Source organism: Leucoraja erinacea, chromosome 4 (genome assembly GCF_028641065.1).
Source record: "Leucoraja erinacea ecotype New England chromosome 4, Leri_hhj_1, whole genome shotgun sequence".
In the NCBI taxonomy this organism is placed as follows: Eukaryota; Metazoa; Chordata; class Chondrichthyes; order Rajiformes; family Rajidae; genus Leucoraja; species Leucoraja erinaceus.
This window is the reverse complement of record NC_073380.1, coordinates 37,335,773-37,361,434: the sequence shown is the minus strand read 5'-3', so window position 1 is coordinate 37,361,434 and position 25,662 is coordinate 37,335,773. Positions and strand designations below refer to the sequence as shown.

The following is a 25,662-nucleotide window of genomic DNA, read 5'->3' as shown; positions in this document are numbered from 1 at the left end:
CAGTTCTCTTAATTTTTAAGAAGGTTATGGGCTTTTGACTGTCCACGATCACAGCTTTTTTGTTATGTCCATAGAAAATCAATAGGGAACAAGATGCTAATTTCCGGGTATGAAAATGGCCATAACTTTTTTATTACTTGAGATATGAAAGTGAATTAGGTGTCAAATTAAACTTATTGTTATGCTTTATCTGATGGGATAAATTGCAGACTTGATTTTTTAAATCTCAAAATTTTGTAACATTGCTACATGCAGGCAAGAGAAGGGTGGCAATAAGAAGCATAATTGATTAACTTTTCCTGTTTGGGGAAAACACCAGGTAACATGATCAATACAGTCATCAACGGCACCATTCTCCTTTTCTTCAATTCCTTGTGTTGTTCAACCATTCCGCATATTTAACCCCATTGTTTTTGATGTAGAAGACCACATGTTTAGTATCTCCAAACAAAGTTTTTATTTGTTTTTACGATAGAATTTGCACAAGTTACTTTTCCCCTCAACCATAATTTTTTTTCTTTCAGTCACAAAAAATGTTGCAACAACCTTTGAGAGCTATAACAAGTTAGTGTTTACATTTAAGTTGCTCTTAAACACAAACTTGCTGGCCTGATTAAAATTACATTAAGCATGGAAAGTTTGACAATACACATTTAATTAGCATTTGGCCTTTGTAGATCACCTGATGTGCCATTCCTCACAGCAATCATGCTTTACATTCATAAACCTTTATTCAATATTCACTCTTGTTCTTAATTCTTCAATCACTTTAATTATCTCTAGTGGCAAAATACCTTTGCACATAGGGTAACAATGTCATGCAGTTTGAGAGAAAGACAGTTTAGTCTCAAATTATTTTCTTCTGCAAACTCAACAACAGATAATGAGATCTATGTATCAATTCTCGTCAAATGCACTCTTTCTTGAATTGGGAGCAGGAAATACAAACAGAGGTTTTCAGTTTGCACTTATCTTTCAATTTTCTCAGATTTTAACACACATATCTGCCATTATGAGTCATTATCATTGACATGTTACTATTTTTCTCAGTTATTTATTCCTAAATGCATTAACAATAACATAAAATAGTATCAAAAATGTATTGTAATGGTATTTTAACGAATGAGTTCTTCTTCCAAATATATTTAAAGCAGTTGCTTCCAGATCATTGCTGATGATCACGTCAATCCTTCTTAATGCGACCCTTGAAATTATCCATAGTTTCAAAAATGCCAAAGTACTTTCCAAAAAGAAGGCCAACTTTTAATGGAAGTAGACTATTTGATAAGAAAAATATATTAATAATTGCTTTTGACAAAGGGTTAGACAAATGGACAGGTACAAATTAATTAAAACTGGGATTAAAACATTTTTTCTTTAATTAAGAATTTTTATGACAATGTTTTTAATTCAGTCTTAACTTTGACTTTTAATGTTATTGCACGGAGCTATATCTCAGAAGGGACAAGCTGCCTGTGCTCATTGCTCTGCAATCCGATTGAATTGCATTGGAGCCCTTTTCTGATAGCAATTTCTTGAACTGGTCCCAATTTGGTCAGCAAGATCCTGTAGCGACAATTCCAAATAATATCATGCTGCGGGTCTTGGATCTGAACACTCTCAATACACAATCTTTGACAAGCTCGTTAATCAATGCCCATGGGCATAACTAGCTGTTAAAACCATTATTGAATTTGAAAACAGAAAACTGGAAATTCTTCACAGGCCAGCAAGCATACGTGGAAAGAAAAGCAGAGCTAATTTTCATGCTGACCTTTTGTCAGATTTGGGAAAAATTAGAAATATGCAAAAGTTAAAGTGCAATGAACTGGAGAGAACAAGAAAGCAAGGTGTGTGAAAGGGTGAAGGCAAGGGGAAATTGAATGACACAAGGGACATAAGGGTGGTAAAGGCTCTAAATAACAAAAAGTACATTTGGAGATATGAACATTCCAATTGTAATGAATTACAAGATAGAAACAAATTGAATTGGAATGTTCATAAAAGTTCTCCAACTCTCAAAATCAATTCAATAGCACAAAGAATTTTTAATAAAAATGTTTAAAGCATTACGGACCTCTTAGAAATTAAATACTTTAGTAAACTTCATTCATTAAATATGCTTGAAACTTCCTCACTCCTTTGAGGCAGTTCATGCAATGCAATGCAATGAATAACAGGTTTGGGCAGATTTCCCAGTGTGACTGCTGGCAAATTAGAGGAAGTTGACATTCTGCCATTGAGTGTCCAAAGACAGCGTACACTTGGGAAATTCTGGCCAGCAGTTCGGAGGTCAAAGCCCATGAGGTAAAACTCCAGTGCAGAAATGAAGGCCTGTTCAAAATGCTATACTTCACATTGGCTACTGGAGGCTTCATCCACCTGAAGTATATCCTGAATGCCTAATGTTGATTTTTATTGGTAAGTTGTCATTGTGTACCCTGGTTAACATTCATGCAATAAATCATAGACAGCTATCCAATCTGTTTGATTTCTATCTGTTGGCTAGGATCTGGTTATGCACATGATTATTAACATATTAGGTTGCAATAGATCCTGAAATTGAAATGATAGAGGTGGACACATAGACAGGTATCTGGACAAATTAGGTTGGATGAATGTGGGTCAGTCGTCAGCAAATGGGACCAGCTCAGTTATGCAACTTTGGCATGGACATTGTGTCTAGAGGCCGGATTCCGTGCTGTTTTACGAGTACAAATTCAATGTATATGTAACTCATCTTCTAAAAGGAAGTGAAGTATTCTTAGACAGTGAGCATTTACTAATAGGTTCGTTAACAATGATCTTTTAAACCATTTACCTACTGAGACCTTAAATGTTAAAATATATTTTGCATAATAGTAAGTTTAATTACACCAAAATCAACTCTTTGCTTTTGTTTTAAATCTTCAATATTACTTTGGAAGTATGAGTTTTGTAATTTGCTAACTCTGCATGTCAGACATGTTAAACAAGTGTTACTTCATCCGTGTCAGTAGGTTTTAATAACTATTGGCCAATAAAAGATGGTTATAATTTGTATTATAGAGGTATGTCAATTAACCAGTTTTTGTTCATCACAGATGCATTAGCTATATGACAATTACCCAAATTAAATAATTTAACTAAATTAATGTACATACATTAAGTTTTATGAAATGTTGCACATCAATTGAATGTTGTACTCTATTACTGTAGGCAATAACTAACTACTTAACTGAAAAAATTACCTAGATAAAAAATTGCCATAAAAGAATTATTACATTTATATGATACTACATGTATGATTTAAGATATTGCAGTAAAAAAGAATAGCAGTTCAAGATAAATTACTTACTTTTTAATAGCAAGCATAAAACCCAGGCTCCGTGGCATCACAAGATATGCTTGATCCCCTAAAATCGCATCTGTAATTCTCCGAGCAGCATAATTTTGATCCAAAATGGGAATAAATTTTGGCCACCTTTACAGAATTTAATATAAATTAGAACATGAAAGTCTGCTTAATAGTGAAAATCTCACTACATTTAAAAAAAAGTCATACCATTCAAAATAGTTTATTATAAATACTTGTAAAACATGTTAAATGGCATTTTTGTACAGGATTTCACTCTGATCTCCTTGCTGATAGCTCTTAATTATTCTCCCACCTATTGTATTTATCTCTGAATGGAGCAATATATCTGTGATATTCTCATTGCAATAAAGAACTATGAGAACTTGGTTGGAGTAAACAGATGAACAATTTGCCAATACTAACATCTTATCTTTAGAGAGCTCGGAAAAATGTTGAAAAGCAGGACCTCCAGGGTTGTTATCTCCGGTTTGCTTCCAGTTCCCCGTGCTGGCGAGAGCAGGAACAGGGAGATACGGGACCTGAACGTGTGGCTGAGGAACTGGTGCACGGGGCAGGGATTTAGATTCTTAGATCACTGGGATCTGTTTTGGGGTAAGGGGGAACTGTACAAAAGGGACGGATTGCATCTTAACAGGTGTGGGACTAGCATTCTGGCAGGCAGGTTTGCCACTGCTACACGGGTGGCTTTAAACTGAATAAGGGGGGTGGGGTGTCGAATGGGATAGTGGAGGATGGAGTTAAAGGGAAAGGGTTTCTTAAATGTGTGAGCGTAGAGACCGAGGGGTGTAACATGAGGGTAGAAGCAATAGGTAGCAAGGTGAAAAGTAAAAATGGCAGGCAGACAAAACCCAGGCAAAAATCAAAAAGGGCCACTTTTCAACATAATTGTATAAGGGGTAAGAGTGTTGTAAAAACAAGCCTGAAGGCTTTGTATCTCAATGCAAGGAGTATTCGTAATAAGGTGGATGAGTTGAATGTGCAGATAGCTATTAATGACTATGATATAGTTGGGATCACGGAGACATGGCTCCAGGGTGACCAAGGTTGGGAGCTGAACATCCAGGGATATTCAATATTCAGGAGGGATAGAGAGAAAGGAAAAGGAGGTGGGGTAGCGTTACTGATTAGAGAGGGGATTAATGCAATGGAAAGGAAGGACATTAGTTTGGAGGATGTGGAATCGGTATGGGTAGAGCTGCGAAACAGTAAGGGGCAGAAAACGCTGGTGGGTGTTGTGTACAGGCCACCTAACAGTAGTAGTGAAGTTGGAGATGGTATCAAACAGGAAATTAGAAATGTGTGCGACAAAGGCAAAACAGTTATAATGGGTGACTTCAATCTACATATAGATTGGGTGAATCAAATTGGCAGGGGTGCTGAGGAAGAGGATTTCTTGGAATGTATGTGGGATAGTTATCTAAATCAACATGTAGAGGAACCAACGAGAGAGCAGGCTATTTTAGACTGGGTATTGAGTAATGAGGAAGGGTTAGTTAGCAATCTTGTTGTACGTGCCCCCTTGGGCAAGAGTGACCATAATATGGTTGAGTTCTTCATTAGGATGGAGAGTGACATTGTTAATTCAGAAACAATGGTTCTGAACTTAAAGAAAGGTAACTTTGAGGGTATGAGACGTGAATTGGCCAAGATTGACTGGCAATTAATTCTAAAAGGGTTGACGGTGGATATGCAATGGAAGACATTTAAAGACTGCATGGATGAACTACAAAAATTGTTCATCCCAGTTTGGCAAAAGAATAAATCGGGGAAGGTAGTACATCCGTGGATAACAAGGGAAATCAGGGATAGTATCAAAGCGAAGGATGATGCGTACAAATTAGCTAGAAAAAGCAGCATACCGGAACACTGGGAGAAATTCAGAGACCAGCAGAGGAGGAAAAAGGGCTTAATTAGGAAAGGAAAAATAGATTATGAAAGAAAACTGGCAGGGAACATAAAAACTGACTGCAAAAGTTTTTATAGATATGTGAAAAGAAAGAGATTAGTTAAAACAAATGTAGGTCCCTTGCAGTCAGAAACAGGCGAGTTGATCATGGGGAACAAGGATATGGCGGACCAATTGAATAACTACTTTGGTTCCGTCTTCACTAAGGAAGACATAAATAATTTGCCGGAAATAGCAGGGGACCGCGGGTCAAAGGAGTTGGAGGAATTGAGTGAAATCCAGGTTAGCCGGGAAGTGGTGTTGGGTAAATTGAATGGATTAAAGGCCGATAAACCCCCAGGGCCAGATAGGCTGCATCCCAGAGTACTTAAGGAAGTAGCTCCAGAAATAGTGGATGCATTAGTAATAATCTTTCAAAACTCTTTAGATTCTGGAGTAGTTCCTGAGGATTGGTGGGCAGCAAACGTAACCCCACTTTTTAAGAAGGGAGGGAGAGAGAAAACGGGGAATTACAGACCAGTTAGTCTAACATCGGTAGTGGGGAAACTGCTAGAGTCAGTTATTAAAGATGGGATAGCAGCACAGTTGGAAAGTGGTGAAATCATTGGACAAAGTCAGCATGGATTTACGAAAGGTAAATCATGTCTGACGAATCTTATAGAATTTTTCGAGGATGTAACTAGTAGCGTGGATAGGGGAGAACCAGTGGATGTGGTGTATCTGGACTTCCAGAAGGCTTTTGACAAGGTCCCACATAAGAGATTAGTATACAAACTTAAAGCACACGGCATTGGGGGTTAAGTATTGATGTGGATAGAGAACTGGCTGGCAAACAGGAAGCAAAGAGGAGGAGTAAACGGGTCCTTTTCACAATGGCAGGCAGTGACTAGTGGGGTACCGCAACGCTCAGTGCTGGGACCCCAGCTATTTACAATATATATTAATGATCTGGATGAGGGAATTGAAGGCAATATCTCCAAGTTTGCGGATGACACCAAGCTGGGGGGCAGTGTTAGCTGTGAGGAGGATGCTAGGAGACTGCAAGATGACTTGGATAGGCTGGGTGAGTGGGCAAATGTTTGGCAGATGCAGTATAATGTGGATAAATGTGAGGTTATCCATTTTGGTGGCAAAAACGGGAAAGCAGACTATTATCTAAATGGTGGCCGATTGGGAAAGGGGGAGATGCAGCGAGACCTGGGTGTCATGGTACACCAGTCATTGAAGGTAGGCATGCAGGTGCAGCAGGCAGTAAAGAAAGCGAATGGTAATGTTAGCTTTCATTGCAAAAGGATTTGAGTATAGGAGCAGGGAGGTTCTACTGCAGTTGTACAGGGTCTTGGTGAGACCACACCTGGAGTATTGCGTACAGTTTTGGTCTCCAAATCTGAGGAAGGACATTATTGCCATAGAGGGAGTGCAGAGAAGGTTCACCAGACTGTTTCCTGGGATGTCAGGACTGTCAGATGTCAGGACTGAAGAAAGACTGGATAGACTTGGTTTATACTCTCTAGAATTTAGGAGATTGAGAGGGGATCTTATAGAAACTTACTAAATTCTTAAGGGGTTGGACAGGCTAGATGCAAGAAGATTGTTCCCGATGTTGGGGAAGTCCAGGACAAGGGGTCACAGCTTAAAGATAAGGGGGAAATCCTTTAAAACCGAGATGAGAAGAACATTTTTCACACAGAGAGTGGTGAATCTCTGGAACTCTCTGCCACAGAGGGTAGTTGAGGCCAGTTCATTGGCTATGGAACTGAGGTGCTACAATACCAAGAACTATATTCTGCCCTGTATTTTCCTCTTTGCTCTATCTATTGTTTGACTTGATTGCATTCATGCATGGTATGTCTGTTCTGATTGGATAGCATGCAAAACAAAACTTTTCACTGTACCTCGGTACCGGTGATAATCATGAACCTAAACCTAACCCAGGACGCTGCCATGATATAGCAATCTAGTGGTTACTCCCTGTTCTTCATATTCCAACTTTGAAAGTAAAAAGCATACCTCAGATTAGTTTTATAACACTAATAAAAAGTCATCATTGCCGTGTGTTCACCATCCCCCCTGACCTCCCCCTCTCTGATACCGAACGATCTGTCCTCAACAGAGGCCTCACCTTTGTTTCCCTCCTTCCCCACCTCAATGAGTTCCGCTTCTGCCACGATGTGGAGCTCTTCTTTTGTCACCTGCCGACAAGGGAGGTGCTGTGGTAGTCTGGCGCGCTGATCTCTACAATTCTGAGGCCAGGTGCCAACTCTCAGGCAACTCCTCCTACTTATCCTTGGATCATGACCCCACAGACGAGCACCAGGCCATTATCTCAAACACGATCACTGGCTTCAACACTTCCGGCTCTCCCACAGCCTACTGTCTCCGTCTCTTACTTTCTTCTACCTGCCCCCCCTCCTCCCCCCACATCAATCTGAAGAATGGTCTCGACCCGAAAAATCACCTCTTCCTTCGCTCTATAGATGCTGCCTCACCTGCTGAGTTTCTCCAGCATTTTTGTCTACCTTACCTTTAAGGAAGTCAGCGATGTTAATCAATTCATTTTTTTAAAAATCCTCATCATTAATATTACTGCTTTTACTTCCGATTTGGACTCCTGCTTTCTCTACTATTCTTTCCACTTAATGGAAAATGCTCAGATAGAGAATGTCTGATTAAATCACTAGAATTTAGAATCACCCGTTGTATTTTGTATCACAATCCTTTAGCTTGAAATCATTCATATTCAGTATTAATGAAATATTCATTGATAAATAATCAATATTTCTAAGTTTGAATGTTGAATACAAATTCCACGTTTAATGAATGTGCTACCTACTTGCTTGAGGTGCCATCAAACATGCCAGTGTTTATGAAGTATGGGCAAACAATGGTCGTTTTGATACCATCTTTTCCTGAAACCAACAATTCTAATGCAATAGACTCAGCAAAACCAATCGCTGCAAACTTGCTTGCACAATAATCTGCAAAAGAAGATAAAAGACATATTGTTTACCAAGGCTACTTGAAACAATGTCAGCTGTATTAAATATACAGCCCTCCATGATGTTTGGGACAAAGACCCATCATTTATTTCTTTGCCTCTGTACTCCACAATTTGTGATATATAATAGAAAAAAAAAAAATCACATGTGGTTAAAATGTACATTGTCAGATTTTAATAAAAGCCATTTTTATACATTTTGGTTTCATCCTGTAAAAATTACAGCAGTATTTATACATAATTCTCCCATTTCACGTCACCATAATATTTGGGACACAGCAATGTCATGTAAATGAAAGTAGTCATGTTTAGTATTTTGTGCATATCCTTTGTATGCAATAACTGCTTGAAGTCTGCAATTCATGGATATCACCAGTTGCTGGGTGTCTTCTCTGGGGATGCTCTGCCAGGCCTGTACTGCAGCCATCTTTAGCTTATGCTTGTTTTGGGGGTTAGTCCCCTTCAGTTTTCTCTTCAGCATATAAAAGGCATGCTCAATTGGGTTCTGATCGGGTGATTGACTTGGCCACTCAAGAATTGACAATTGTTTTAGCTTTGAAAAACTCCTTTCGTTGCTTTAGAAGTATGTTTGCGATCAATGTCTACTGTAGAATGAACCGCCGGCCAATGAGTTTTGAGGCATTTTTTTAAAACTTGAGCAAATAGGATGTGTCTATACACTTCAGAATTAATTATGCTGCTAACATCAGCAGTTGTATCATCAATGAAGATAAGTGAAGAGCCTGTCCCACTTGGGCGACATTTGGGTGACATTTAGGCGACACGCTACGGACAATTTATACAAACTTGTGCGCCTTTGGAATGTTCAAAATCCTGCGCGATTTTTGTGTGTCTCATCATGTTGTGCGCCCTGTCACATGCTGACGTATGCTGTCCTGAGTGCGACGCCCAGTTAGGGTTAGGTACCACAGATGGGCTGTAAAATATTCTTCCTTCAATGCATGGATTTTAAACATTAATATTAAAATTAATACAATAAAATCAACTTGTGCAAATGAAAAGATGTCCGAGTCGTTTTATTTATGGATGTATTGGTCCGCTTCCAGATCCGATCATCGTCTCTATAACTTTTCATAGGGATGGATTCAGTGAGTGTAGATTGAACTTCCCTCTCCCCTCTTTCCCCACGCCCGCCCCCATCCCTCCTTCTCCACTCCTTCCTACCCTTCTCCCCCCTCTTCTTCCACCCCCCCTCTCTTCCTTCCTTCTCCCCCGCTCCACTCTTCTCCCCCACCCCCTCACATTCCTTTCTCCCATTCTCCAATCCCTCCTCCACACTTTCCACGACGACGCCCCCCCCCCCATTTGTGGACCAAGCCTGCGACTAGCGATCGCCCACACACTATCCCACACATGCTACGGACAATTTATTAAAACGTGTGCACCTTTGGAGTGCGGGAGGAATCCCAAACCCTAAACCTAACTTCTGCCTGCTCCTCATTGGAACAAAACTGTTGGCCACGAGTTGTTAGTGGGATCTAGCTGTCGCAGGCTGGGTTCACAAATGGGGGGTGTTCCTCTTTCCTCCTTTCTCTCCCGCTCCACTTTTCTCCCCCTTATCCACTACCCCCTCCCCTCACATCCCGTTCTTGCCCTCTCCCTCCCCCCATTCTCCAACACCCCCCCCCCCCCCCAGTTCAAAAGTTTTGAACTGGTCTATCAAACAGTTTGTGTGGTGTCTGTTTATTAAGAAGCGAACCTGGTTTAGTAGTTAAGAAAAGTAACTTTTGCATAATGATGTTCCAAACAGTTGCTTTTAGTAAGCCTAAGGTTTGGCTGATGTTTTGAACAGTTTTATTCATGTTTCTCAGTCTCATAATGGCTTATTTGCCTTTCATTGGCACAGCTTTGGTCCTCATGTTGATAAACAGCAATAAAAGACCAGGTGCTGAGAGCTCTCTTATACCTGCATTAAGGAGGCAATTAAACACACCTGAACAATTACAAACGCCTGTGAAGCAATGTGTTCTAAACATTATGGTGCCCTGAAATGGGGGGACTATATATAAACACAGCTGTAATTGCTACACAGTGAAACCAAAATGTATAAAAATGCCCTTTAATAAAATCTGACAACATGCACTTTAACCACATATGATTTTTATGATTACAAATCTCATATTTTGGAGTAGAGGCAAATAAATAAATGATGTGTCTTTGTCCCAAACATTAACAAGGACTCTGTATTTGGGTAGTTAAAGAAATTCACCAGGTTAACATTTGGTTTTGATGATTAAAATGGATCTAGCACAATATGGCAAAATAAGCACCAACATCAATTGTGCTTTTAAATTGTGAATTCTGTAATAACCATCCTGGTAGCAATTGGCCAGATTGTATGACCCATCTTCACTTCTATGATCTCCAATTTCCAACCTGACCAGTCAGGATTTACCATGTGTCCATCCAATCCAGACGCTCAAGGCAACAGTTTCTACAGTAAACCATCATTACAACAGACCATGGTGTCCGTTATTGCCAATTGTCCACTATAACCAAGTAAGTGATTACTGAGTAATAGTGGTGGTTGCACAAGTAGTAGATACAATTGACTGCAAATGCTAGTGAATACACAAAAGGGCACAAAGAACTGGAGTAATTCAGTAGGTCAGGAGCATCTTCTTTCCAGCAACTATCAGGCTAATAAACACTAAAACCTCCAAATGGGCTTCGAACTATATAGACTTGGGGGCGAAGATAGACTAAAAGCTGGAGCAACTCAGCGAGACAGGCAGCATCTCTTGATTGGATGATGTTTCGGGTCAAGACCCTTCTTCAAACGCTCGGTCAGGAACTGGGAGTGAAATACAGGTGAGTTGATGGCCCTGGATTGCTGGCGGCCGGCGGAGAGGCAAAGATAGGCGGAGTCATTGGTATCGGCCCAGCCAGAGTTAAAAGTTGTTTGTAAAATTGTTTAATGAAGCATCTATGGTAGCAATGACTTGCAACTTAAATGCCCCTGCAGTGTAACTAGCAGCCTGTGTTCTTATACAGTGCTGTCTGATTATTGTGGGGTAAGCTCTGTCTGCTATATCCAAAATCTGTTATAAAGTCAGTAATAACCAGGGTTTACTGTATTTACTTTCTGAATCAAACCAGTTCCCTGTATTGGAGGAATTAACTGCAGTATAGTAAGTACCGCATATTTGTCAAGACAATTCATACAAAAGGATTTTAAAGATACAAATTATATGTAGTTTAAAATGACTCTCCGCTCCCACACCAAAACAAAGTGTTGTTAACTTTTGCAAACTACCATTATGAACACAAAAATCTTTTTTCACTTTTGTCAATTCTGCCCAGCACCGAGCCATAATTATTTTGTTCATCCTCAATTTATACAAAAAGCGGAACATTATAGATATACTCAACTCTACAGATTTCTCTACAGAACTCTCCAGATGCTATCAGATCTCCCAAATTAAAATTTCTGTATTTTATTTAAAGTTAATTTTTATTTCTCCACTGATACTGTCTGAATATTTCCAGTATTTTCTGTTATTGTTTCAGATGGCCAGTAATTTATATTTGCAACAATATGATTTCATGGGCTCCAATAACCAGGGCATAGTCTGTATAACGCAGAAGCTTTATGGGCAAACGTTCAGTCCAACTGTCCATACCAACCTAGAAGCTAACTGTGTAAGTCCCACACCTCTGCCTGGTTGACTTCCCTCCTAACCTCCTTTACTTCCCTCCTAACCTTTCCTATCCAAATGTATTTTAAATGTCATCATTGTACCCACCTCCACCACTTTCTCTGGCAACTTATTCCATATATGCACCTCCCTCTGCGTGAAAAACCTGCTCTAAAAGTGCTTGTCCACCTACTGCACCAGGTACTTTATAGCATTTACATTTTTTTTTTCTACTGCGAAAGAATTTGCACATGAATATACATTTCATCATGTATTTTGTAAAAATAAAACAGTATTCCCTGCTTAAAAATCTGGCTTGCTTTTTTAAATTAAAATTAGCAAATGGAAATGCTTGGAGCTGCCCACAAAGTTCTGCTCTGGGACCGCTTCTGTTCACCATCTGTGTCACCATTCTGAAGTATAGGTCAGCAGAACAGCAGCATATACAATTTTTTCAAAATGTTTCCTCGTGTTAAGGAGATTACTAACATGTTAGTAACCCTAGTTAGTAGGTAGTAATGAGCCTTACTGTGAAATGGATGTGAAGGTACTGAAGGTGCTTCTAAAAAGGTGATTAAAAATTCTATTATTTACACCATGTAATGATGAAAGAACACATTAGGACACAAGGTGCTGGATTAACTCAGGAGGCCAGGCAGCATTCTGGAGAACATGGATAGGTGACATTTCGGGTCGAGAACATGTCAGTATGTTTTGCGACTCAAAAATATATTTTCTGGGGAACTTGGATCCGATAGTAGTTTCATGCACCTACTGCCTTGTACTTCTTGATGGCATCTTCAAACTTTAGATATGCTGCCGAGGACATTTTGGTATGAAGCTGCAGTGAATGTTATAGTTAATTCAGATTCACCTTAACTTGCATTATTTAGGGAAAGTAGAGGAAGACAGCTTTAACGTAGCTTGCAGCTGTGCTACTTTTGATCTTTGCAAACACAGTGGATTCTACACCATTGAAGCAAAGTACTTGCACTTTTTGTTGTTTCGATCATACTTTAAAAATCACGTACTTAAAAAGTTTGCTATTTACATTATTCGCTCTAGAATATTGCAACCTTCATATGCCAATTAAGCAGTTTGTCAGTTGTTTGCCACTCTTCACAGTTCTATCTTCATCATAGAAGAATTTGCCAATGTCCAAAATTTATATGAAGATCAATAATATTGTTGTCAGATCTCAATGTTTTAATAATGTATTCCTGACAGGGATTTCTGATGTCATCGACAGATTTCTATTGGAGAAAACGTTGCGACACAGGATGTCTTAGTACTGTATCCATTAATACACAAAACATCAAAATCAATTCATTGGTAAGGCCTTGCTCACTAGTTATGGAATAAACCAAACTTGGGTTGTTGCAATAAAGTGAGATTTTTTTTTAAATGGGTCAACAGATAAGTACAGTGAACTAATCGATTCAGCTTGAAAATATAATTTAATTCACTGCAAAAATGAGCATTGACTGTTGCAAGAAAAAAAAAATACACTCTTAATTTTCCTTTTCAGCATCTTTGTCTCTATCTTCCGAAATCCTGAGTCTGCATTTTCCTCCCAACCCCCCCTCCCTCCCCACCCCCACATAATACCCATAAATACTTTTAACATTTGAATATCCTAAATGGTCTGGTTTTGACTCTGCATTTCACTAAGATCTATTCTGATTGGTTTCTTGCCCTAAAGCAACACATCTGATGGATACTGGATTACAGGAAATCATGCAGATAAGGTTGCAATTAATTTAGGGCAAGCATTGTTCCTTCTCCAGTGAGAGCAAAATACAGGTGAAATACACTAATGGTCCTCTAAATATAAGAGTATAGCATCTGTACTTCTGCTTGGTAAAAATATATTTCACAAATATATGCACAAAGAACATTGCAGAAAACAACAGCAATGCAAAGCTCAACATACACTGCCTCATGGTTCACATATTAATCAAAATATAATTAATAAAGAAAATCATCAATAAACCGCAGAATTGATTCTTACCTGCCAATCCGTTCACTGGAAAGAAGCCAGCTGAACTGGCAATGCTAACCAGATGGCCATGGTTACGGGCAATCATTGCAGGCAGAAATGCTTTGTAGGTCTACAAATATGTAACCTCAGAATTACAAAATGAACTATAACTGACAAAGAAAGTTACAAGAATTTCTAAGAGGAAAATGAAATGTTTACCACATATTTGAAAATGATATGGACAATCATTTGCATCCAAATAATTGATATTAATTACCATCAAATGAAGGAAATTAATACAGTGAACTACAGAGTAGAGAATTTCGTGCAATATAGAAATACAGCAATTAAAACTAAAAGTAAAAACTAAAGGCTCATTTAATGGCAGATGCAAATTCACAATATTTGCATTTAAAATATGCACAGTCTGAACAGATATAACCCCTGATATTTCAACCTCACTCTTTATCATTATTACTATTTTAGTTCCTCATGCTGGCGAGAGCAGGAACAGGGAGATAAGGGACCTGAATGTGTGGCTGAGGAACTGGTGCAGGGGGCAGGGATTTAGATACGTAGATCACTGGGATCTGTTTTGGAGTAAGGGGGAACTGTACAAAAGGGACGGATTGCATCTTAACAGGTGGGGGACCAGCATTCTGGCAGGCAGGTTTGCCACTGCTGCATGGGTGGTTTTAAACTGAATAAGGGGGTTGGGGTGTCAAATGGGATAGTCGAGGATGGAGTTTAAAGGAAAGAGAATAAAGGGATAGTTAATGACCCCAGAATTAACGGGAAAGGAAGCTCACAAAGGGATAGGAGAGTATGGCCAAGTGTAATAGGGATCGATGTTAGAGGTGATGTGCGTAAGGAATTAAAAGTATTGTATATGAATGCGCGAAGTATAAGAAGTAAAGTAGATGAGCTTGAGGCTCAGTTAGAGGTTGGTAGATATGACATTGTGGGGATTACTGAGACGTGGCTGCAGAAGGATCAAGCCTGGGAACTTAATATTCAGGGTTATACATCCTATAGAAAGGACAGGCAGGTGGGCAGAGGAGGGGGGTAGCTCTGCTGGTGAGGGATGGAATTCAGTCCCTTGCGAGGGAAGACATAGGGACTGACGGGGTAGAGTCACTGTGGATTGAGTTGAGGAATTGTAAAGGCAAGAAGACACTAATTGGTGTTATCTACAGACCCCCAAATAGTAGCCCGGATATAGGGTGTAAGTTGCAGCAGGAGTTAAAACTGGCATGTAACAAAGGTAATGCCACTGTGGTGATGGGGGATTTCAGGACATCTTTGTGTCTGATGCAAAATTTATTATAAATTGAGAACAATAGAAAATAATTTTTTTTTTTTTTTTTTTTAAATAAAAAGGCCATAAGTGCATGATTTGTTATGCACGGGGCAGCCAACATCCCCTGCAACCGTACAAATCCTCACAACCTGGTACTCTCTATATTTGCATCTTTAAATGTTTGATTGCGCAGTAGGTGAAACCGTTTATTTCTGTACCAGGCCGTGACAATTTAGAAATGTTAATATAATTTTCAACTAGTTTTAGATATTCACTTAATCATGCATGTTGCATATAACCATATAACAATTACAGCATGGAAACAGGCCATCTCGACCCTTCTAGTCCGTGCAGAACAAGTATTCTCCCCTAGTCCCATATACCTGCGCTCAGACCATAACCCTCCATTCCTTTCCCGTCCATATAACTATCCAATTTATTTTTAAATGATAAAAACGAACCTGCCTGCACCACCTTCACTGGAAGCTCATTCCACACAGCCACCACTCTCTGAGTAAAGAAGTTCCCCCTCATGTTACCCCTAAACTTCTGTCCCTTAATTCTCAAGTCATGTCCCCTTGTTTGAATCTTCCCTACTCTCAGTGGGAAAAGCTTATTCACGTCAACTATGTCTATCCCTTTCATCATTTTAAAGACCTCTATCAAGTCCCCCCCTTAACCTTCTGCGCTCCAAAGAATAAAGCCCTAACTTGTTCATCATCATAGTAAAATTCTAACAATTGATTCAAGGAAGCCCGTAGCTCTTTGATGAAAACATGAAAGACTCAGACGTGGTACAGGAGCCGGTGAGCTAAAAGTGTTTGACGCATTCAGTATTTGGGTGATTGTGTTGTGTTAATTAACGATTAATTTCTGCCTGAAACTTTTTCCAAAAAGAAGTTAATGTGAAAATTGCAGCTATTAATTTGTACCTCATAAAATAGTAAAATATTTGTTTTTATTGGATCCAAGTGCACTTTTCCACTCTGCATAGTATTTAAGTACATGAACAGATTTTTGGCAAAGAAGGTGGAGATTTAAAAACAAAAAAATAATATTTAAAGGAATAATGCATGAAATGGTATTTTTAAATAGTGTATGATATTTAATGCAAGTGGTTGCTCATCTAAATTCATAAGGTTTAAGGAAACTTAGAATGCTGAATATTAAAAATAGTAACAAGGTTTATAATCTAGGAGGAAATCTTTAGAAAGATTGATGTTAGTTTAGATACATCTGTTTCAGCATAGTAACGTCCAATAAATTTAAAAAAAATTGAAATTGATGACTGCGATTTGCATATGCAGATCTATCGATATAACATAGACTGCTTGCACTGGCAATTAAAGCCTTAGTTAATCATCACCAGAGATCAATAAGGATGATACAAGTACAGTGATATCTTTTTTGAGTCCACACGCATGAAATTAAGGTTTTACGTAGGAGGGATTTTAGGATTACCCATAATAAATGTGGGGCTCATATTTTTCCCTATTAATAGTAGGCAAATGAAAGTTAGTCATAAACGAGCCAAAAGGTTACATTAAAATGATGCCTGGTTTTGTATTAAAAAAACAATGATTGCTTACCCAAAAATGTGCAACAGCATTCACTGCCATAGTTTTTTCTAGTAACTCATCGGGTGAATCAATGAATTTCTTTCCAGTAACAATACCTGCATTGTTTATCAAAATACTAACATCTCCAACTTCCCTCTTCACCTGTGAAAAGAAACAAATACTAGTAAAATAGCAATGTGAGGGTTTAAAAGGTTTCTAAAACAGTACGTCACTCCTCTGTTCCTTTGAAAATAACTGTTCCATTTAATTCAATTTTGATTTCGAAAGAGGTTGGTATTTTAATTGCATATTTAATTGATAATTTTCTTTCTTATATGGAACGAGAAAAGTTATGTGAAAACCAAAACAAATATGTATTTTGTTCAGATCAACGCTCTAGATCATGACCTTGTATCTAATATATTAAAAATCGATCATGAGCTTACAGTCATGCTGATCAAAGGCAGCAAGGAGAGGTCACAACATTTAGATTTGGCATTTATTATGCAAATCTAATTAACCAGTCGGAACTTTTGGAAAACCATAATGTATGATTAAATGTAACTGCCAAGAATTGGAGGATGTCAAAAAAATAAGTACTGTATATCAAGATAACTTACAAAGTTTCAAAACAAAACATATTATTTGATCAACATAGACTGCTGCTCAGCGCGCCCCAGAACCATTCTGGCCAACAGGCGTATTTTTTCCCACGCACCCGTCTTGGATTGGTGGGTGCCGAGTTCCTCCAGCCCTCTGTGTTTTTTTTATTTAACTCTGAACTTGAAGATAGACACAAAATGCTGGAGTAACTCAGCGGGATAGGCAGCATCTCTGGAGAGAAGGAATGGGTAACGTTTCGTGTCTAAACCCTTCTTCAGCGTTATGCGTTGTCCGTGCATAAAATTCGATCACACCTGCGTATGTCCGCGTGTATGTGAGTAAGTGTGAATCGCCGTGAGTTAGTGCCAGCGTGCACGCACGAGAGACGGGAAGTGGCCGCGCTGCACTGCCTCTGGTCTTTATTCCCAGTAAGCAGAATTCTTCCAACTTCCGTGGACCCCCAGCTGAACCCAGCTCCAAAATAAATTCCAAATGTGAAACCTGAAACGATACAACTTGAGACAAATCCACATAAAAACTTGAGGGAATCCGCAAGCAACGATCAACTCACTTATCTTCAACGAACGACATTTAAAAAAATAATGAACATACGCCCCACTCTGACCTGTTGTATAAATCTCCACATTATGTTGTAAACTGGACGTTAGTTGTTTGGTCTCATTATCAAGGGTATTAGGAAATGGACTCATAATGCGATGAAACACTAGTCATTAACTGACGGAAGCCTGCTTTAATAATTAATCATATGAAATGTACTGACGATCTGCATCCAATATTCATATACATTAAATAAACGGGTCTCCTGAAGAAACGGTCCCAGAGCATCCGATTGTGTATTCGGACAGTCATTTATCACGAGACTCAAATTGTAAAGTACCCAGACATTCAGCTACAAGTCACAAGTACTCTTGTGTGGGAACGAACTGCAGATGCTGGTTTACACCAAAGAGAGACACAACATGCTGCAATAACTCAGTGGGACAGGCAGCATCTCTGGATAGAAGGAATGGGTGACGTTTGGAGGAGAGACCCAAACATCACCCATTCCTTCTCTCCAGAGTCGCTGCCTGTCCCGCTGAGTTATTGCAGCATTTTGTGTCTATTCATATACTCTTTGTATCCCTGTGGACTATAGACCCCGTGGAGGCGTTGTATGGCCTTCGTAACAAGAGGAGTTGGGGTGGAAGATTGCAATGTTCATGTGGCCCGCCCTGTTTTGACTAATGCAATCAACCCGGCGTGCACAATCAAATAGAACAAGTTGTCCTACAACTTTAGGCTATGCATGCCATACGCAAGAAGAACAAGAGGATTTGAATATAAGAGCAAAGAGGTTCTCCTGCAGTTGTACAAGGCCCTAGTGAGACCACACCTAGAGTATTGTGTGCAGTTTTAGGTCTCCAAATTTGAGGAAGGACATTCTTGCTTTTGAGGGAGTGCAGCGTAGGTTCACAAGGTTAATTCCCGGGATGGCGGGAATGTCATATGCTGAGAGAATGGAGCGGCTGGGCTTGTGTACTCTGGAATTTAGAAGAATGAGAGGGAATCTTATTGAAACGTATAAAATTATTAAGGGTTTGGATACGCTAGAGGCAGGAAACATACTACCAGATTCAAAAACAGCTTCTTCTCCCGAAACGCTGTCTTAGAGGAAATTAGCACGGCAAGCAGAATCTGGGAAGTGAACAGGCAATGGTTCAGGTTGGGATCATACTTCAGACCAGGCACGGAAATCTATCAAATCTATCAAAATATGGAGGGGACCCCAATTTTTTGGCGGCCGCGCGTGCATACACACACACCCCACACATTCACACACACCCTCACACACACACACCCTCACACACACACACCCCCACACACACACACCCGCGCCTTCAGAGGCTCATTCCAGTGCTAAATGCAGCACAATTCTGCCTGTCTTGCCGGGTGAACCTACAGCCCTGACTGGACTGACGGGATACCAGCGCTGCTTCTCCTCGCTGGCCATATTTTCCGCAAGCCCAGGCAGAGTTGAGATGGGTTTAGCACTGCTTCTCTGCGCCGGCTGTGGGCCTGGGGACACTGCTCGCGTCTGACTCCCAACCTCTCTGGCCACCCGTGGGGGGCACTCGTGTGCGGACGAGACAGCGCCGGAAACCCAGGATCGATCGTGGCTGCGGATGAGTTGCAGGTCTGTGCCACGTTTCCCTCCTCCAATCACCGCACTCTATCCTCAGTCCCACCCACCCCCACTCCTCCCTCCTCCAATGATCGCGCTGAATCATCATGTCCCGCCCCCATTGCCTGCTGACTGACGTCTCTCGGTGCCCTCAATCAACAGTCCCACCCCCACTGTCCCGCGGAAATTGGAAATTTCACCGGGTTTAAAAATCCGGATTACAAAAACTTGGGGGGGGGATGTCCCCACCTCTCAAAACATCGGGATTTTCGCCCACTTCAGACTACACTGAAGAATAGTCCAAACCTAAAACATTGTCTGTCCGTTCCCTTTCCAGATGCTGCCTGACCAACAAGTTCCTCAAGCACTTTGTTTTGCTCAAGATTCCAACATCCACTGTTTCTTGTATCTTCAGCTTCTTATCTGCCGTCAGTCATGAACAGACCTCGCATAATGATGTATCTGCATTCTCCCAATCTACCGCACTGAAGCCTTTGCATTTTTTTTAACCTGGACTTTCCCTGGGGTCGTAACATGCTGTATTTTGTTTCCTTTCTCTTTTTGCACTGCCTGTTGTACTTACATATAGTATGATTTACCTGCATAACATGTAAAACAAAGCTTTTCACTGTATTTTAGTACAGGCTGAAATAATAAACCAATACCATGTTCAGGCATGTACTTACTATTCTCACAGTTTAAAAAGAGCCCTGACAATTGAATGCCTTGTCAAGAGAAACAAGACCGTTTTTCAATGGGTACTAATCTATAATTGCAGCTTTACAACTCCTAAATTCCCCAAAATTAATTGTGTGGATTAGCAAACCCTTATCGAAATGCTTCAAAGTCCAACAAATTTAATTTTATTTTTGTTTATTTTTAAGCTTTATTTTTATAGTTTACAATTGAGTCAGTCATTGAAACATGCAGCCTACAAACAGCCCCTTCAGCACAACTGTCCATGCTGACCAGTACTTGGCCATGATCTTCTAAAGCCTTTGAAATTCAAATGCTCTTCATAGTAAATAGACAATAGACAACAGGTGAAGGAGTAGGCCATTTAGCCCTTCGAACCAGCACCACCATTCAATGTGATCATGGCTGATCATCCCCAATCAGTAACCCATTCCTGCCTTCTCCCCATATCCCCTGACTACACTATCTAGCCCTCTCTTGAAAGTATCCAGGGAACCGGCCTCCACCGCCTTCTGAGGTAGAGAATTCCACAGACTCACCACTCTCTGTGAGAAAAAGTGTTTCCTTGTCTCCGTTCTAAATGGCTTACTCCTTATTCTAAAACTGTGGCCCCTGGTTCTGGACTTCCCGAACATCAGGAACATGTTTCCTGCCTCTAGCGTGTCCAAGCCCTTACTAAACTTACATGTTTCAATAAAATACCCTCTCATCCTTCTAAATTCCAGAGTATACAAGCCCAGCCGCTCCATTCTCTCAGCATATGACAGTCCCACCATCCCGGGAATTAACCTTGTAAACCTACGCTGCATTCCCTCAATAGCAAGAATGTCCTTCCTCAAATTAAGGGACCAAAACTACACACAATATAGCACACATCTAGAATGTTGGCAGAGTTTCTAAAGGGCCTGTCCCACTTCGGTGTCATTTGCGCGACATCATTTACACGTCACGACGCGCATGGCGTGCATTACGTGTGCATGGTGTGTGGTGAAGTAGGCAGTGACACGTGGTCGTACGCGGTGCCCCAGGATTTTGGGATTCACTAAATCTTCGCGCGCCACCTACATGACGCGCAAATGACGCCCAAATTGGACAGGCTGTTAACTCCACTGCCTTCTCAGGCAACATGCTCCAGACTCCAAACACCCTTCAGATGAGAACATTCTTCATAAGACCCATTCTATCCTTTCCATCCATCCTATTCTTACACCTTCAAATTTTACATACTTCAAGAAAAACAAACCCAACCTATCTGAACTCTCCTCAAATTAAAATGTTATACCAAAGCAACATCCTGGCTAACCCCCCCGTACCCTCATTAGAACAGTCATGTTTTTCCTGTAGTATGGTGACCATAACTGCACGCATTACTCTAGTGGAGGTGAGGGGGAGGGCCAGTGAAATTCTACAATAGATTCCATTGAAGGGAAGGAGGTGGTGACTGCTTTAGAGGTTTAAAAGTTTATCACATGGTAGATAACCCCCTTGCTCTTATATATTACACTAATGAAGGCAAGTACCCCATGTGAATTCTTCACCAAATTATCTGCTTGTGCTTGCCACCTCAGGGATCCTTGGACTAATGTCCTTCTGTTCCTCATTATTCCTTAAGGCCCTGCCATTCACCGTGAATATCCTATCTTTGTCTTACAATCTCATCAGTATTATCCCTGGGTACATAGGCAACACTGCCAAATGTGCAAATTTACTCACCACACCTCATATATCTATATTAACCATTTGGATATGAATAATAAATAGCATGGGTTCGTTCCAGCACCAATCGCTGTGGTACACCACTGGTCACTGTCTTCTAATTCCGAAAATAAACCTCTGCTTTGTATTACAAAGCCAATTTCTCTAATGGTCTTCAACCTCTAGAACAGTGTCCCATATAAGTCCAGATCACTTGTTTTATTGAAATCTATGCAGACTACATCGACCACACTGTCGTCATCATTACACTAGGCTAGCTCCTTGGAAAATTCAACCATATTTGTCAGACAAAATGTCCCTTGTATAAATGTATAAAAAGGAACTGCAGATGCTGATTTTCTTCTCTCCAGAGATGCTGCCTGTCTCGCTGAGTTACTCCAGTTTTTGTGTCTATCTCCCTTGTACAAAGCAGTGGTGATTCTTTGATCACCCACTGCCTTTCAGAACCTTTTGTTTTATATATTTTAATTTTTAATTTTTTTGGAAGCAATTGTACAAAGATAAAACATTCGGCATCTAAAATTATACAATTATTATACAGCTTCATTTTTAACCTTATAACCTGTAAATGAATAAAGAAAAAAAAAGAGACCAAGAAAGGGGGAAAATGAAATTGTAGATCGAAAAAGAACAAAAGAAAGACCCCTAGACTACCAAAGTAGTGTGGCCGAAAAATAAGAAAAAAGAAAAAGGTGGAGATATACCTTGCCCCTCATCACCCCCGCCCACCTCACACAACCCGGCATCGGATTTAAATTTAAATTTCTGTTGCACCATGCTATTCTTGTAAGAATTCGGTGAAGGGTGTCCATGTCTTGAGAAATTGATCTGGTTGTGCTGGCAGTTTATTGTCCTTTTACAATAGGAGCACATATCTGGTGAAAGGCTAGGAATTTTTTGAATTGGAGTAACCAATCTTTGAAACATTGCCTATGGAATAACAGTCTGAATCTTTCCACATGGTCAGGGTGTCAAAAACATGAGTGGGTCGGGGGACATTTGGTTTAAGATAGGAGGCAGGGGGTTTAAAGGTGATTTGAGAAAACAGTTACTTTTACATAGAGTAGTTATGCAGATCTGATGCCAGAGGTGGTGGTGAAATCCAATACAATCATTATATTTAAGAGACACTTAAACAGGCACTTAATTAGGTAAGATATAGGATATTGTCTCAGTGAAAGCAAATATGATTGTGCACAAAGGCAAAAATGTTAGTGAGGATGTGGAGAGCCAAGTACCTGTGTCTATGTTGCACAGCTCTTTGATTCTAATACAGAACTATTCCAGAAATTCATATTAATTTCATTGATAAATAGAGCTTTGAATTGTTGAATAAACCATAAATAGCAATGGTCCCAGCATCCAGCAGTGACGAACAACACACTCCATTCTCTCCGGAAAGACAACCCTTAACTCTTGGTTCACCCAGGGATTACACCCAGGGATTACACCCAGGGATTACACCCAGGGATTACAGCCCTGCCATTCACTTTGACGGTCTTGCCCTGGTTTGACTTCCCAAAATGCAACTCCTCACATTTATCTGCATTCAACTCCATTAACAATTCCTAAACTCACTCATTAAACACTGACGTCTAACTTTTTTTAATACATATAATAGCAATGTTTACTTTCTCTACCAAGGGCGTAGCAAAACAACACCCCATTCCTCTCCGGACAGGCAAACCTTAACCCTTAGTTCACCCAGCTAGTACATTTCCCGACCTCTAGTAAAACAAACGGTGCTGGAGTAGCCTGTCCCACCAGCACGCGATTGCATACGTTTGGCTCGACCAAACGGAAGCGGAGTTCGCACTAAGTTCGCGCATTACGTAATTACGTCATACTCACCAAACAGGTGGGCAGGAGGCGGGCCGACTGAATTTGGACGTCGCACGGCGTCGGGTGGTGACGTCATCGCGCAACGACACGCCGGGCGGTGACGTCATCACGCAATGCCACGCGCTAGGCGTACGCCGTCAAGACGTGCGATTTTCAGTGCCCCGCACAACTCCATACGCCTCCGCGCTTCGAAGTGGGACAGGCCCCGCGTGGCCGTACGCATCAAGCCACCACGTTTGGTCGCGCTAGACGCATGCAATCGCATGCTGGTGGGACAGGCCCTTAACTCAGCAGGTGAGGCAGCATTTTTGGGGCGTGACGGTTGCGCAGCGTTGCTGCCTTAAGGGCCTGTCCCACTTTCCCGAGTTATTCACGAATTCTCCCGAGTTTTCCCCTTGATTCAAACTTGCAGAATGTTCGTAACGGGTCTGTAGATATATATGTCAAGGAAATTTTGTGAATAACTCTGGAAAATTCGTGAATAACTCTGGAAAGTGGGACAGGCCCTTTACAGCGAATGCAGCGCCTTGAGACCCGGGTTCAAACCCGACTACGGGTGCTGTCTGTACGGAGTTCGTACATGCTCCCCGTGACCTGCGTGGGTTTTTTCCAGAGATCTTCGGTTTCCTCCCACACTCCAAAGACGTGGGTTGCTTGGCGTGGACAATACAAAAATTGTCCCTAGTGGGTTAATAAGCGGGGATCGCTGGTCGGCGCGAAGGGCCTGATTCAGCGCTGTATCTCTAAACTAAACATGGATAGACGACGTTTTGTGTCTAGACCCTCCTATCTCGCCCGCTGAGTACCCTCCAGCACTTTTGCCTTTTTACGTTGGATTCCGGCATTTGCAGTTCGTCGCGTCTACGTTTGCTGACCTTGTCTGCCACTTCGTACACGGATGCTCTCTTGCTGCAGTCGCACACGTAAGTGTGGACCCTGGAGGCCCCCTGTTGCCGGGCCAGCCGCTCCGTCTCCTTGATGCCCTCTGCATTGATGTCCCAGAGCACGAGCGCGGTGTCCAGGCCGGCGAAGCGGAGCGCCACGAGACGTCCAATGCCGCTGCCAGCGCCCGTCACCAGCACAATCTCCCCGCTCACATTCTTCCTCCGAGCCGGCACCACCAGCATCACCAGCGCTTCCAGGCTGTAATACAGCCAGAGCAGCAACGTGCAGAGCGTCTCAAAGAAGAAGTTCATCGCGACTAGTCTGTAAGCACGCGTCGAGTATCTGTCTCTCTGCACTTAGTTCTCTGGTCACCGAAGCTTGTTGTGGAAAAAAAATAGGAACGACCTTTGCTCGAAACACGTCAGCAATGGTTCATTATATGCCCTGCGAGCGGACCAGAAAAGCAACCCCAGTTGTGCAACCCAGCTCTTCCTTGTTGCACTTCTGCCCTGCCTACCAGGGTTGCGATTCTTGTTCCTGCTTATATTTTGACTCCGAGAGTCATTGTACACCCTTCGAGCGGAACAGAAAAGCAACCCCAGTTGTGCAAGCCAGCTCTTCCTTGTTGCACTTCTGCCCTGCCTACCAGGGTTGCGATTCTTGTTCCTGCTTATATTTTGACTCCGAGAGTCATTGTACACCCTTCGAGCGGAACAGAAAAGCAACCCCAGTTGTGCAAGCCAGCTCTTCCTTGTTGCACTTCTGCCCTGCCTACCCCGGTTTGCGATTCTTGTTCCTGCTTATATTTTGACTCAAAAATCAAGAATGCCGCCTGCAGGTTTTAGAGACAAATTCATCTGAACTGATCTGAACGGAAGGAGAAAAAAACCTCTGTTGGCTTTGAAAAATGCATTTGTTTACGTTCAGATTTATTATTACCACGTGTGCCGAGGTAACACTGTGGAACACGTTTGTAT

At 41.0% G+C, this 25,662-nt stretch overlaps 1 protein-coding gene across 1 annotated transcript; it reads right to left on the bottom strand.

Annotated features, from left to right (window-relative positions):
• Window positions 1-433: 433 nt before the first annotated feature.
• LOC129696283 (epidermal retinol dehydrogenase 2-like) lies at window positions 434-25,432 on the bottom strand. The gene is made up of 6 exons (XM_055634049.1): window positions 24,676-25,432; window positions 16,792-16,923; window positions 13,933-14,032; window positions 8,098-8,242; window positions 3,338-3,463; window positions 434-1,277 (listed from the first exon to the last, which is right to left on the bottom strand). The coding sequence occupies exons 1-6, from the start codon at window positions 24,994-24,996 to the stop codon at window positions 1,184-1,186; spliced, it is 918 nt and encodes a 305-aa protein (XP_055490024.1). The 5' UTR covers window positions 24,997-25,432; the 3' UTR covers window positions 434-1,183.
• Window positions 25,433-25,662: the final 230 nt, after the last annotated feature.

What these genes read in the sequence shown, in the direction of transcription:
- LOC129696283 (XM_055634049.1), bottom strand. Translation starts at nt 24,996, where the DNA reads ATGAACTTCTTCTTTGAGACGCTCTGCACGTTGCTGCTCTGGCTGTAT. An exon ending in TCCAGTGAACGGATTGGCAG is followed by an intron (nt 8,243 to 13,932) that starts GTAAGAATCAAT and finishes CTTCTTTTGCAG; the next exon opens with ATTATTGTGCAAGCAAGTTT. An exon ending in TTTATGCTTGCTATTAAAAA is followed by an intron (nt 1,278 to 3,337) that starts GTAAGTAATTTA and finishes CTTATCAAATAG; the next exon opens with TCTACTTCCATTAAAAGTTG.